Source organism: Adiantum capillus-veneris, chromosome 22 (genome assembly GCF_014529385.1).
Source record: "Adiantum capillus-veneris isolate H3 chromosome 22, ASM1452938v2, whole genome shotgun sequence".
Lineage (NCBI taxonomy): Eukaryota > Viridiplantae > Streptophyta > Polypodiopsida > Polypodiales > Pteridaceae > Adiantum > Adiantum capillus-veneris.
The window spans coordinates 30,520,379-30,536,067 of NC_140952.1; the positions used below are offsets into that span (position 1 = coordinate 30,520,379).

At 43.3% G+C, this 15,689-nt stretch overlaps 1 protein-coding gene across 1 annotated transcript; it reads right to left on the bottom strand.

Annotated features, from left to right (window-relative positions):
• Nucleotides 1-10,131: 10,131 nt before the first annotated feature.
• Nucleotides 10,132-13,097, bottom strand: LOC147429103 (cationic amino acid transporter 1-like). Its single transcript, XM_086495210.1, has 2 exons — nt 12,546-13,097; nt 10,132-11,653 (listed from the first exon to the last, which is right to left on the bottom strand). The coding sequence occupies exons 1-2, from the start codon at nt 12,913-12,915 to the stop codon at nt 10,230-10,232; spliced, it is 1,794 nt and encodes a 597-aa protein (XP_086351336.1). The 5' UTR covers nt 12,916-13,097; the 3' UTR covers nt 10,132-10,229.
• Nucleotides 13,098-15,689: the final 2,592 nt, after the last annotated feature.

Below are 15,689 nucleotides of genomic sequence, written 5' to 3' on the forward strand. Positions count from 1 at the left end.
CTCTCTTGCACTCGAAAGAGATAGAGCGAGCAAGGTTTGGAATTGAAGAAAAAGAGAGTATGCAAAGGCATACACACAAGTGCAAGGGCTCGCTCCTATCGATGACCTTGACAACCCCAGCCCCCGTTTACTAGTCCCCCTCATACACACCCGGAGTGTGAGAGAGCTTGAGAGAGAGAGAGAGAGATAGCTCTTCTCAGCAAGAGAAAGAGAGAGTTTACAAGCTCTCTTGGTCGTGGCAAAAGAAGAGCAAGCGCGTGCGCACTTGGCATCGGTGCACACATACATTTGCAAGCTTCGGTGAGTAAGCCCAAACATCACTCCCGGCATCGGCCCGATTTGGTGTTCTCCTCGGCATCGGAGACTCCCATTCGACGGTAAGAGGCAGTATTGGCATCGGTTTTCGACACTGATTTGACGGCTCGGCATCGGCCTCAAGCATTGGCGATTGGCATCGGCATTGGGTTCGACATCGATCAGGCGGCTATTCGGCTAGCGTGCTTCCACACAATGGAAGGTGACGTTGAGTGTTTTCTTGACCTCGAACACAGGTGGCTGCGGCATTGGTGCTTCCGCTTGATGACATTGACGACACATCGACATTGGGTTCGACATCGATCAAACAGCTATTTGGCTAGCGTGTTTCCGCACAATGGAAGGTGGCATCGAGTGTTTTCTCGACCTTGACCATAGGCGGCTATGGCATTGGTGCTTCCGTCTGACGACCTCCACGACACTTTTATCGGCTTCCCGACCTTGACATAGCAGGAGACGATAGAGAGAGAGCGGCATCGACTCTCCTCTAGCCCCCATTCAGAATGGCCCAGCTCCGATGTAGTCTCCACGACATTTTGACCTTCGACGATTTCTCCAATTTTTGGCTTCGATGGCACATACCGACACATACAGCTTCGACGGTCCATTTCAGAGCGGGTTTTTTTCTCGAGCGCGCTCAACTCTTGGACGGTGTTTTTGGTTGACGAGTTTACCGACCGATGAGGTAGTGTGTGCCAATTTTCCAGCGGGTTTGCTCACATGTTGCACATGTATTGCTCATGTACAATTGTGTGGAGCATTCCAGAGAGCTTTTGGCACGGTCATGTGCAGTTTCATGCCATGTATGCATTATGTGGACACAAATTGAGCTTGGTATAGCTCGCAAGTAGCAGGTTCGCAGGTTTACAGGTGTTTTTGGACATGTATACATCCATAAAGCCACTCATTCAGGGTGAGATGTTTTGCCAGGGTTTTGACAGTGCTATGCATGCCATTTGTAGATTTTGCTATCTGAGACACTGAGTGTTTATTTTCATGAGTATTTGGTGAGATTTTTGAGTTTTTGCTCAGTTTTCAAGGGAAATTTTGTTGGATTTTTCCCAGATTCTTGCCATGGTTTATGCGTATTCACAGTTTACTCTTTGGTGATTTAGTGGTCGAGTTTACTCCCACTCTAGCAGTTATTTGCAGGTTTTTGGCTTGCGGTTTGCATTGAGTTTTATCTCATTTCACAAAGGAAACTCTGTTCATTTTTCCTTGTCTTCTCACCATAAAAGTTTGCAGTGTTATGTCATCTTGTACAATGGTCGATATATTCCCACTTTGATAGTGATCGAATGTTCACTCTCACTTTGACAGGTTTTGTCAGCTTGGACACAGTTTGGTGTTCTTGTACCCACTCTCGCAGGAGTGACAATTGCATATGCTTGTGTGGCTACAGATAGACAGTCACTTGTTTCACAGGTTTTTGCATATTTTTGCATATTTTTGCAAGAAATTTCTCTTGTGGGATGCATTTTGAACTAGTTTTCTCTCTACTTGCGTATATGGTTATGCGCTTTACGCTTGGTTGAGCAGTTTGTCATAGTTTATGCTTGCAAATAACAGATTGTGGAGCTGTTTTATGCATATGCAAGAATTGGTTTTGATGCGATTGGTCATGGTTTTCATGATTGTGTAGTGGTCGAGTGATCTCCCACTTTTGTTGCCATTTTTTCATTCACTTATGACAATAGACATGTGTGACATTGAGAGATGGCGGTCTCGTTCTTGCCGATACGTACAATGTTGGCATTGTGGTCACACAAGACACATTAGGCGCCGTTGTTTCAGATGTATGAGACAACATTGGAGATGTATGCGAGGTGCAAATATGGATTTGATACATGTTAGAGAGGCAGTTCCAATGGCAGTCTATGCCAGTGACGGTGATGTCATGCTTGCCTCGAGTGTACCTCTTGCAGATATGTCTACGAATAAACACACTTTCTCCACAATGGTTGCTAGATAGTGATGATGTTTTCCACGTCACACCATGTTGTGAGTGATTCAACACATTTTCTAGTGGGAGACTTGGATGTGTGCACTTGGCCGATGGTTCGGCGTTTGGCGTAGAGGGTGTAGGAGAAGTTTGTTTGTCTTTGCCAGGTGATGTTACGAGACTGGGCACCCTCCTGTTGTAGTGGTTAACTGCAATTGGGATAGCTGGGCATAATGGTTAATTATGTGCTGTCTATTTATTTTACTAATTGAGTTGATGATGATTTTGTAGAGTGGAATGCGGGGAGTTGATGAAGAGGCGACGGCAATTATTCTTGGCCATTTTATAGTTGCACAGTATCTTAGAATCTCATTTCAATAAGCCACTATGGCTCTGTAAATATTTGTAGTGGGAACTCCCCTTATGGGTCATGCAAGAACTAATGAGCTTCACTCATTTACAAAAGTGAAGTGGTTGTAAAAGAGGGGCCTCAATTTTTGGCACCTCAAACTCAAAAATAATATATTAAATACCAACTCCACAAGAGAGGTGCCGTGGAGTTTGGGGCTAGATTTAGGCCTTTCTCTTGCAGATTCTCTTCTCTACTCTCTTAAGCTATGGTTATTTTGCTATGTACTCTCTAATCTAGTCTCCATCTCTTACACCTCCTTACAAGCTTGTCTATATCAATTCTCTGTTTACTGTGTGTGTGTGTTATAGTCTAGGTGAGTGTGTGTGCTTGGAAATTGGAAGAAGAGGTGGACAGTTTGATGGTGATGGCTTGAAAGCTTATGTTGAGTACTTTAAGCGGTCGATCTCCCCCTCTTCTCCCAACAGGTGGTGCATCATACACACTACGACATGGTTGTCAGATACTGCTTAGAGAGCAGTCTTTCAGATGCATTGCGGTTCATTAGTGATTGCCACAAGAGCCCGCCGCGCCGCGGCCTATTATATCCTATGCATGTGTTTGAGGTTTGAAATGACATACTCTTGGTTTTGATACTGGCATGCTTTGAGCGAGAGGCTTTGCAGGGAGGCCATGAGAGTGAAGGAAGGGAGTTTTTCCGCTATGCCTAGAGCTTAAGGGGGTCGCCAAGGAGCAAATGGAGGTTGTGCAGAACCAAAAACGAGGAGGGAGTGCAGGCCTTGCAAGACCATGGGCTGATGGATGAGGAGAACCGAGAGAAGACTACCACTGTGTGTGCGTGCGCCCATGTGGTGTATGGCGATCGATTATGAGTAAGAGTGAGAGAGAGAACCTGTGTAGCACTGATGTAGAGAGAGGACACCTTGTTTTCTTGCAATCGAGGAGACTAAGAGAGAGATTTAACAAAAATATGAAAGTTTAATGAAATTTAAGCTCATTAAGGGGCATTCCCCATAGTATAGCGAGGGGGCGAACGAGAGAGAGAGAGAGAGAGAGAGAGAGAGAGAGAGAGAGAGAGAGAGAGAGAGAGAGAGAGAGAGAGAGAGAGAGAGAGAGAGAGAGAGAGAGAGAGAGAGAGAGGATTCTCTTGTTGCAGATCAAGGAGAAAGAGAGCCGAATAGGAAGAGGTTGCCTTTGTAGAAATCAAAAAGGGGAGAGAGAGTATTCCTCTGTTGCCATAGAAAATGAAGGAGAGGGATTTTCTCTCTATATTACGAGAGAGAGAGAGAGAGAGAGAGAGAGAGAGAGAGAGAGAGAGAGAGAGAGAGAGAGAGAGAGAGAGAGAGAGAGAGAGAGAGAGAGAGAGAGAGAGAGATAGATAGATAGATAGATAGAGAGAGAGAGAGAGAGAGAGAGAGAGAGAGAGAGAGAGAATTGAAGCACCCTGTTCTAAGAAGAGATAGAAGGATGGAATGCTTGTGTGCGTGAGTAAGGGAATAGAGAGAGAAAGGTCTTTTAAGACATATTTGATAGAGAGAGAAGAGAGCTTATTGTGAGAGAGAGTGAATGTCCTATGCTATCGGATATGAAGAGTGCACTGCCGTATCGGGTGTAAGCCAATTGCAGAATGCGCTGCCCTATCGAGTGTAAGCCAAATCTGTGAGCTATTCAAATTCTCATAATTCTGAAGATACAAAATTTGCATGTCGACAAAATGTTTCTTGAAGTGATAGATAAGTTGTGTTCACATGACTTAAAAACAATGTCACTATTCACAATTACACCATAATTTTACAATGTATCTCGTGCTCTTCTCGTCTTTCTCTCTTTTAAAATAAAGACAACGTTCAATCTCTCTCCCTCTCTCTCTCTCTCTCTCTCTCTCTCTCTCTCTCTCATTGAATGATAAAGTGGTCGTCTTTGTGGATAGTCATCGTTGAGATCTAACATTGAGACTGCATTGCACATTCCTTGGCAGTAGATTTTAGTAGCACATCTCCAACCATAGTTCCTTATTGGTGGGCTTGGGTTGGGGGTTTGAGTATTATCCTTGCTTGGTTTTTCTTGTCTAGGCCTGCTCCATGGCCCATGCCGAGAAAAATATCCATCATCGGGTCCGGACGTCCAGTGTCCGCCGACCGCCCGTCCACCGTGTGTACATACCCTTATTCTTTCTATATGAATAAGGAGATCCTCACTTACTATACTTCCTGAGGTTGCTCCACCCACACCATCTCGTGCTCTCCCCTTCCCTGCATGCACCGCACTGCGTATGCACGTATCCGCACACTCACACAAAGCACTTCGTGAATCATTTGCAAATCATTTAGATATAGAAATATAAGACACATACCATCAACCAAATTTTGTAAGTCATAATGATAGTTGGATGTTTGCAAGATGGATTCACACATACCTCATAAGTAATTATGTGAAAACATCACAACGATCATCACCCCATTACTTCTACTCTAATGGGAATGGAAGGATCACGAAGAATATTGTTGAAGCTATGAAAAGTTCCATTTGTTTACTTTGGTATGCACTCAAATGACTAGATACTATTAACTAAAATAGATATGGAAAGCTTGGAACCTTCGAGTTTTAGAGGGAAAAGTTGTTGTGGCTCAATTCAATGATGTTGCGTGAGTGAGAGCACTGAGCTCATACATGTATTAGGATCAAAACAAGGGGCAGCCACTCATGCCAAAGAAAGGAAACATGCATTACAATGCATCAGGTGCTTGGGTGGTACTATTTAGCTACTCTTTGTTAGTCTCTTGTTTTGTAATTGTACAACCCCTTTTTAGAAATGATGCCCCCTCAAACCATATGTAGTGCTTGAGGTTGATTGTACATTCTTTTTTGAGTCAATATAACATCTCCACTGACAATTGTGAATATGGGAAGAAAACAAAAGAAAATGATGGCTTTAAGAGGATACCCTTAAATCTTCTTTTCTTTTTTCAATGTTAAATCTTGCGATTGAATGTTAGAGTGGTACTATTTAGCTACTCTTTGTCAGTCTCTTGTTTCATAATTGTACAACCTCTTTTTAGAAATGATGCCCCCTCAAGCCATATGTAGTGCTTGAGGTTTATTGTACATTCTTTTTTGAGTCGATATAACATCTCCATTGACAATTGTGAGTATGGAAAGAAAAGAAAAGAAAAGAAAACATTGGCTTTAAGAGGATACCCTTAAATCTTTTGTTTTCTTTTTGCGACTCCTGTGCCCCTCCTCTGCTTCTTTGAAGATATTGGAGTTTATGATGAAAGCTTGAAATAGATGTCCTTACATATAGTTACCTTTCCCAAAGAAAGCTAACTCTCTCTCATCTCAATGTTTATTGGAAATCATGTTTTCACATGTGTCAAATTGTCTCTAGGTTCAAAAAGATGTGGAAAAAGGGGTGTTTTAAGGAGAGTTTTCTTGATTAAGATTCCTCTATAGCAAAGGGAGAAAAGGAAATTTATAGTTTATGGAAGAAAAGGGAATTTATAGGTTTAATGAAGAGTGTAGTCAACAGGTAACTAAACACCGGACGTTCGGTCTGGGTCAAAGAAAAATCCACCTTTAACTCCAGCAAACTCCCACTTAAAGACGAATGTGTCAATGAGTGGGTCCTACCAGCTAAACTACTAGTTGTATAAAAAATAGCTGAGAGACTCTCTCAACTTACACCTAGTGGCTCACTTAGTCGATCTGCTCTAATGATAGGCGAGCGTGCGAATCCACACTAGAGCCTGCATGAAAATTCCACAGACATCTTTGTATGGTCTCCATGGCTCAACAAAGCGTTATGCTAGCTTCAATCATGGTAGAACTGACAATCCATGCTACAAACTCTTCCATTGTAGCTTCTAAGTTAGACCTCGACACTAACAGGTTGAACACGAGACGCCCGAACAAATCACGAAATATACGCAAACCTGGATATGCTAGCCTCCTTAGTGCTATGTGCATGCAGTGTATCATCATGACTACTCATCACACATGGATATGTCATTGTGGGCACTGAGATGGCTATGTCCTTCTCATCCATAGGTGGAACTATGTGTCTTGGCATCAACTCATTAGTTTCTAGCATGAGCATATAAAAAACTCCATGTCCGTCATCTTTGCTTGTGTCTCTAAGGAGCATATCTGCTCTACCTTTGTCTACACAGACTGTGGCAACACTTGCTGCGTCTCACTCGAGCAATCTCGCTCCACCTTTGCCTCTACAAAGCCCGCTGACATATCCTGCATAGCTACATGCTCTGTCTCCTGAACATACTGGAGCTCACCCGCAAATGGGATACGTCTCATCTCTCACTCCTCACATGTCACTGTCGTCATTGAGACTATGGCGCCTCGTTCTTGAGAAACCTGTAGTGGATAGACAATGTAGGATCTACCACTGTCTCTCAAGCATCTCAGTGAGATCAAGCTTTGTGCAATCTCAAGAATATAACGTACATGTCGTAGCATATAAGATGCACTATTGGGTAATGACTATACATCTCTTGCACCATTGGGTAATGAGAAGCATACATCTCCTATACCCTGTGTCATATACTGACCAGTCAACTAGATGTACATGACCAAGTCTTCCACTAGCAATAGTGATAAACCACTTTCTACGTGATAAGACGTGGAACGTTGCATACTTATATAGTAGCCATCAGGAACAAGTGCCATCTCTATCAAATTTAAAAGCAAGAGGAGCACTAGAGGGATAAACGTGACATCTCTGTCACTAGCATATGAAGGCACTCTCTAGCCTGTGTCAAAATTGTCTCTACATTACGCATACATCTTTGTCACCGTCTCATATATTTGAAATAACAACGTCTAATGTACCTTGTGTGACCACAATGCCAACAATGTATGTATCGGCAAGAGCGAGACCGCTGTCTCTCACGAATCGTCACTCTCGACTCTGATCTGTCACACATAATGGATGTCATATCAATGAACAAAAACAGATATGCGCAAAATGAGAGCTCACTCGACCACTATGCTAATCAATCATAAACCCACATCAATCCAATGCTCGCATATGCAATCTATAGCTCGACTAGACTCTACCACAAGATATATAGAAGTAGTGTCCAAAACTCAACATACACGAATGGACTATTGTCTACAAAATAAAGGAAAAACTACGCACAAAGTAGCGCCAAGAGATAGTGCAAGCACGACAAGTATCACTATAGCAAAATGAACTCAAAACATGGGATAAACAACTTTCAACAGAGCATAAAGTGCATAACTATATACGCAAATAGTGAGCAAACACGATGTTCAAAATGCATCCCACAAATCTCCATACAAAATCGACAACTGGTAAGTATGCACCTGTAAGCATGTAGAGCCTGTAACCAGTGACTATCTATAAACCGTATGTAATAGACTCACGATCGGAATATCCGTCGATCGGAAACCGTGCATACCATAAATCTACTTGTAGCCACTACGAGGATAGCATAAATCTCACTTCTACGAGAGTGGATCCAAGAACACTAAATTTGTGTCCAGGCTGACAAAAATCTGTCGAAGTAGGAGTAAATACTTGATCACTATCAAAGTGGGAGTAAATTGACCACTATATCATCATAGAATAAGACTGTAAATAGATGCAACATAAGGCGAGAATCTAAGGAAAATCAAACAGTCCTACAAAATGATCAAATTTTCAATGCAAATCTCAACCATAAAAAAACCGCATCTAAGATGCCAAACTAGAAGATGATCTCAACATAGACAGATTGCTGTAAATGCAAAATAGTGGCTCCACATAAGCGTACACTAGCAAGAACCGTATGTAATTTACATACACAACAAAAAGTCACTACTAAATGTAATAGGATATGCACTTAAACTGGCACCATGTGATGCAAACAGTACCTGTGGGGATATGCGCTCAAACCACACTCCTCATTGCCATACGCACAAAAGACTATATGCATAACTTTCCACAGCTGTGAATTGTTGCAAAACCATAATCTGTCAAATGTCTGTTTGCAAATCTGTAAATGTCAAGACCTATGATAGCCAACTAAGCTAGAGCAAGTCAAATCACAAATGTCATACATCACGGCCAAAAACGCACATGGCAATGCAAATCTGCTCTCAAAAAGCATGCAGAGCTCAAGATATCCGTGAGCGCACAAAATTTGTTGCGAAGAGCAACATATAACTCCACCGTCTGTGCCCTCAAGGCCTTCAATGTTGAAGTTGAGATGAAGCTATGTCTTTTTCTCTCTACACTCTCTCCTCTCTTACTCAACTCGAATGCACCACATCTCGAGAAAACAGTCTCTTTGTTTTTGCTTTTAAACATAACTGCACTTCGAACCAGCTAATGAGCTCTTTTACAAAGTCGTAGAGCTTAAAGAGATCTACGTTTTGATTAAAAAAAAGTTTGAATCTGAGTTTTCTAACTTAAGTTATGAGCAAAACAATGACCTGCTGTCAATCTACGCTAACCCCTTATGGCTTGTGGTGTTCAACCATTTGCCACTTTGATACATCAGCTCTATGTGCCGAGCTCACAATGCTATGGAGGCTCCGAGCTTTGATCCATTGCCAATGTAGCCAATGTGAAGCTTGTCGGGGAGAGAGAAACCCGAGAGAGGAGTAGCACCATGACCTTTGGCTTTGATACCACTTGTGAGTGCGCGATGCGTGCGTGCACGGTGCTGGAAGGAGAAGAGGAGAGACACTCTATGTGGGTGGAGAATAGAGCAGCTCACTCTATCTCCTTATTCTACTATGTATATAATGAATAAGGGTTAGTGCATTCAATGGACGGTCGGACACCGAACGTCCGGCCCGGGGCAAAGGCACATCCGCCTTTAACCCTAGCATTCACAATGTTGTATGGACAAGGGAAACAATCCTAACAACACGCCTCTGTGATGGCCTATGTCCTAGATGTGGACAAGAGGTGGAGACCATCCCTCATTTCTCTCTGAACTGGCTATGGTTAAAAGTCATCTTAGCCCCCTTGGCGCAAGTCATGGCCACCACCCCCTCCTCAAAGCAACTCATACTAGGAGAGTCCATTAGGATATTGTCCTCGAACAAAATCAGAGCTGAATTCTTTTGGATTATTTGAAAGCAGAGGAATAAGGTTTATTTTGACAGGAAGTACCAGGCTCAAAGTTTAAAATCTCTGTTTGTTGATTTTAATTTGCAGAGTAGCCACCTATAACATTAGAACCGTCATCATAAGAGACATCATGCTATGTACAACTCCATGGATGGCCCTCAAAAGAACGCAGTAAGTGATGAAGAAAAGCATGCAACTCTGCTTAATATGGCTGAAGAGAATCAAGACAGAATTAGAGAAGCAACCCAACCTCTTATAAGGTCCCTCAATTCCATGGAAGACGTTCAAGAAGCAATTGACAACTGCCCTGAATGCCCCCCCATGCCTATTGGAAAGCATTTCGTATTCCCTAATGTGATGGTCCTTCGCTTTCAAATGAATCTACAAGTAACTCTTCACAAAATCTTCTCACAAAGTTCCCCTTCTTGTTTAACTCTAATGATACACCGTTTGTTGGCTATCAACGAGAGCTGAGGTCAAGAGAATATAATTGTACAAGATGATTATACTTTCTGATTGTCTGTTAATCCATTGTTTGGAGAGTTTTCAGCTTTCAGGGCTCTAGTTTGAGCTCCTTCTTCAAGGTAAATCGGTGCATTGCTGATTGTGTGGGTTGATTTGATCTCTTGGGCAGCATCATAAGAAGCATGCAGGCCATAGAAAACATAATAGACAAGCATGAGCAACGTCCACACGCCAAACCGAATGTAGGAATCACGGTCCATGGATCCCAACAGGAAGCTGTTAGTTGCTATGCAGAGAGAAGGCACCCAAGGAACAAATGGTACCCCCCAAAATTTGGGTTGCCTTGCCTTCGGCACAAACACTGCTAGGCCCAATGTGGCCGCAAACCATATCGGTACCGTCACCGTGTATAGAATCCAGCCCTTCCCCTCAGTTGCCCCCCAATATGCCGATGTAGCCACCGACGACCCAATAATCAAAGCAAGGAAGACGATGAGCAGCTTTTGATGCCGTGAAGATGTCTCCCCACTCACGTAATGCCGCCGCACAATGAGAGAGAGCGCAACTAGCATGAAAATGAATAGTGTGCTTATGGAAAGCAGATTGGATAAGATATGGAGGTTGGTGAAGAGGGCTATGAAGCAACTGGCTATGATGATTGACATGGTTGCATTCACAGGAGTGCCTGTCTTCTCGTGAACATACGCGAACCAAGGAGGAAGAATGTGCGTTCTTGCCATGTGTGCCACATACCGAGCTTGCCCAACAGAACCCACTAACAACACACTCGACATGCTTTTCAGTGCACCGATGGCTACAACGTATTGTGCCCATTTCCACCCCACCGCATTTGTGAATGCAGCAGAGAATGGGGCATTGATGTCGACTTCTGCATAGTTTTGCATCATGCAAAGGGTTAGGGCCATAAGGCAGTATAGAATAGTTACCACAGTCATGGATGCAAACAAGCCAATCGGAATGTCGCGTTTCGGGTTCTTGGTTTCTTCAGCCACAGTGCACACGGTGTCAAATCCGAGGTACGCAAAGAATACGACAGATGCACCCTTGAAGACGCCGCGTACACCATATGGTAAGAAAGGCTTGTAATTCGAAGGGTCAGCATTGATAAGGCCTGCAATTATGATGAAGATGATAATGAACATGTTAAGGCCAGAGGCTATCCAGTTGAGGTAGGATGTGAACTTTGTGCTTAGGCTTGCAATGATGCCACTAAGGATGAGCACACCAACTGCAAGAGGGTCTAGGAGGTCGTAGTCGTGTGCAAGGCTAGAGACGTGGATACGGAAGTCGTCTGGTTCATGGTTGCACAATTTAGCAAAGTAGGAAGTCCAGGCTCGTCCGAGCGCAGCTGAGCCGATGAGGCATTCCAGGACAATGTTGCCTGCTGCTATGAAGGCAACAAAGTCTCCAAGCTCCACCCTCAAGTATGCAAATGAGCCACCTGCACCCAAATCGCATTAAGCAAATGAATTAGTATGATGCCCTTCATCTCTTTAACAGTCAAGAGAGACATTTACAACCTTTTCCTGAAGATATGCTTAACATGACTGTTGCTTGCTTGCTGATGAACACATAAAGACAATGCCATGGCAGATTTTCACTCTTAATCTTGCCAACAATTAACAATGCGCATTTGGTCATAAGAAAAGTCTCATGCTCGAGCGACTTTTCGGCGTCAGTAGGCGATGCAGAAAACATAGGCTGTGCAAGTTACATTTGAAGTTCCACAAAGACAGGGCGTAGATAACTTGGGCTTTTGAGCTCACTTCCACTCACGATTTGGTTATGACCTGCACAGCTCGGAAAATACTTTCTACCAAGGCATTGGAAAACCTACATATGAGAAATTCTGGAGGCAAATTGACTATACGTGGACGTTTTTATGCTAAATTTCTCTAATTTTGTGGGGATTCTTCTGTTCAGATTTAAAACTTAAGAGGTAAATCTCATAAATTGTATGTGGGATTTCACTAAACCTAGGTTTTTTTCGAGCATTGGTTATGCGTTTTACTAGCTCAAACTTCGACGAGCCGAGCATTGTCCTTCGATCTCTGCCGTTGAGAAGAGATCCTGGTTTTGGATGAGCATCTATGACAAACTATAGCTAGAAACTTTAATGCATTCCTATTCTGTAAAAAATACCCTTTCTTCTGCCATAATTTGAGTAGTTTTCACAAGACATAGACATGTAATTATGAAGTAGGGAATGGTCATTTAATGACCATTCTCCATAATATTGACGACCCCATGCCTTAAAATGCTTGGGTATATTAACAATATCTCAACTTAACCCTGTTGTCAACTGAACCTTTGAAAATTAAAAAAGAGCTTACCAGCAACAGGAATTTCGATGGCAAACTCTGTGTAGCAGAAGACAGCAAGCATGGCTGCGAAACCAGCAGCAACAAATGACAAGATAATGGCAGGGCCTGCATCCTCACGGGCCTCGATGCCAGACAGCACAAAGATGCCGGCACCAATGACAGCGCCGATCGCAAGCCAACCGAGGTCCCACCAATTCAAAGTGCGCTTCATTTCATTCCGGCTTCGGGAGCGGACTGCAGAGACCTCGGCGGCAGGGTCAGCACGAGCAAACAGCCGGTTGCGAAGCCGTGCCGGCGTCTGAGCCAATGCAGAGGTGTAGGCGCGGAGGTTGTCGAACGAGGGGTCGGGGAAGAAGTCATCCTTGGTGAAGCGAGGCATGTGAAGGAGGGGGTGGGAGCCTGATGAGGCTCTACCTGCTTTCTTAGAGACTCATATGGGTTCAAAATTGTACCAACTGGGAAGCTTTGGCCTTGCAACACAACAGCAAACGCAGGCCCACTTGCAGCAAAAGCAAAACCAGAGTTACCAAGTTCAGGGTGGAAAAGCAAAACCCAGTCCTCGCATCACCACATTAGCCTATATAAAAGCCAAGCCTACTTTCATCCAACGACTAGGCCAACTGCACGTGGCTCGGATCGAGAGAGAGAGAGAGAGAAAGAGAGACGTCGTACCAAAGTTCGAACAATCCCAAGAGTCCTCAAAGATATATCCGACAAGTCTTGAACTTAAGACGTGTTGTCTAAGATGGAATTGGGAATTAAGTGTGAGGGGGAGAGAGAGAGAGAGAGAGGAGGAGATGTGCATTCCATGGAACAAATTTTGTGTGTACATGATAAGGCTAAGGGCAAAGAAAAAGTGTGTGTGTGAGAGAGAGAGAGAGAGAGAGAGAGAGTGTTTTTAATGTTTTACTTTGTGAAAGAGGAGGGAGAGAGAGAGAGAGAGAGAGAGAGAGAGAGAGAGAGTGTGTTTTTAATGTTTTACTTTGTGAAAGAGTACTTTCATTAAGGACCAGTAAAGGTCCATTTCATTAAATTGTTTCATAATATTTTTTAAAATTTTTGTTGTATTTTTTTTAGAACATATTTTTTTGTCTCAAAAGCACCTTTCACCTTGTTTTTTAAGTGGGGGCCTTTGAAACATATAAGGCATAGGCATATGTGATTATGCGTTTATGATGGAAAATACACTTTTATAGTAAAATCGATACAATAATAAAAGGGGGAGGGATTCTCCCCCCCCCCCCCCCCCCCCCCCAAAAAAACACCCCCCATGCCACGTGTTGAGTGCTCCTTCATCCGGCCAGTGATTTTTGCAACCGAACGACACAGGGAGATTGCACAAAGACGAGAGAGAGAGAGAGAGAGAGAGAGAGAGAGAGAGAGAGAGAGAGAGAGAGAGAGAGAGAGACCTGAAGCAGGGCTCGAAACTTGGCAAACAAGTGTATGAGAAATTTTAAAGGTAAATTGATTAAATTTGAAGGTTTTTACACTAAAATTTTCTATACTTTACAAGTTTTCTCATATTCAATTTAAAATTTTGAGGTAAATCTCAAAATTTGTAGGTAGGATGAGAGAGAGAGAGAGAGAGAGAGAGAGAGAGAGAGAGAGAGATTAGAGCTAAGGATTTTGCCCCCACCCTCCCGGACACGCGTCAACACCTCTTGTTTCAGGCAAGTGTTCTCTACAGCTCGGCGAACACGACACAAGAGTAGCTATCACCGGGATCGAATGTGAGAGAGAGAGAGAGAGAGAGAGAGAGAGAGAGAGAGAGAGAGAGAGGCAATGGTGTCGCGGCCCGCCGTCATGATTAAATCGCTTTCACTTAGCGAGTGCAGATGTATGACTTCGTGTTGCCGGAGCGAGAGAAAAGTGTGGAGGCCTAACGACACTGACTTCATGGCAGAGATGAAGCAAGAGACTGAGATGTGTGTGTGTGTGTGTGTGTGTGTGTGTGTGTGTGTGTGTGAGAGAGAGAGAGAGAGAGAGAGAGAGAGAGGCAATGGGTGTCGTGGCCCGCCGTCGGGATTAAATCGCTTTCACTTAACGAGTGCAGATGTAAGACCTCGTGTTGCCCGAGCGAGAGAAAAGTGTGGAGGCCTAATGACACTGACTTCATGGCAAAGATGAAGCGAGAGAGAGAGAGAGAGAGAGAGAGAGAGAGAGAGAGAGAGAGAGAGAGAGAGAGAGAGAGAGAGAGAATTGGACTCCAACTCCCGAGGGCTCTCAGGCAGTAGCGCTGGCACTTTGAAGGCTATAAGAGGAGGGGGGAGGGAGCGGGGGACTGGCTGTCAACATCTTCTTCACTATCACGAGTCACCGCTTCATTAAATCTTTGACTAATTCTATTGCATGCTTCCCTACCCACATGGCACACGCGAAAATTCAAATGCATTTCAGCTTTCATAAGAATTTATTCACTCAGGAGCCGTTGAAGCCGCCAGATGTGACAACCTACAGGAGTGTTCGACAAAAATCATTTTCCAATTATACGAAACTCCTTACCTTGAATTTGCGAAGAGGAAATTTTAAAAAATTAAGTTGATTTTTTGGATTTTTACACTACTTCTCTCTATTTTGGGACTCCTTTTCCCCTTGCCCTCAACATACATTTTTGAAATTGAAACCGGCACGATATTATGCCGAGACACATTTTTCTTGAACACTACCTATAGGATAGAAAAATGAAGGGCCAAGGCCATGTGTTGAGGAATACATACAAAATTTCCTTTATGATAGATTCAAAGAGGAAATTTTGCAAAATAATAAGCTTTTTTTATTATTTAACTCTATTATCTTAGATTTTATAACCAGATTTTCTCCTTCTTCCTCTCTCTTCAACCGGTTGATTTGGTTTTTCAAACAGTCCAAAGCTAAGTTGAGGCACACTTTTCCTGAACATTGGCAGCATGCAATATTTGTGCATGTTGAGGCCCAGCATGAGCCAATGGAAGTTGGAACCGTGGAAAGATGAGAGAGAGAGAGAGAGAGAGAGAGAGAGAGAGAGAGAGTTGTTCGATGGCCTGTCATGCACATTAATAGAGATCTAGACTCAAGAGACCTCATGCATCTATCCTACAAGACTTGTACTTAAGATTTGTTGAGAGTGAGAGAGAGAGAGAGAGAGAGAGAGATGAACTAATATTACAAAATCGT

Excerpts from the sequence above, each read along its gene's own strand:
- LOC147429103 (XM_086495210.1), bottom strand. The coding sequence starts at position 12,915 with ATGCCTCGCTTCACCAAGGATGACTTCTTCCCCGACCCCTCGTTCGAC. Across the intron at positions 11,654-12,545 it reads CATCGAAATTCCTGTTGCTG|GTGGCTCATTTGCATACTTG; the intron begins GTAAGCTCTTTT and ends ATTTGGGTGCAG.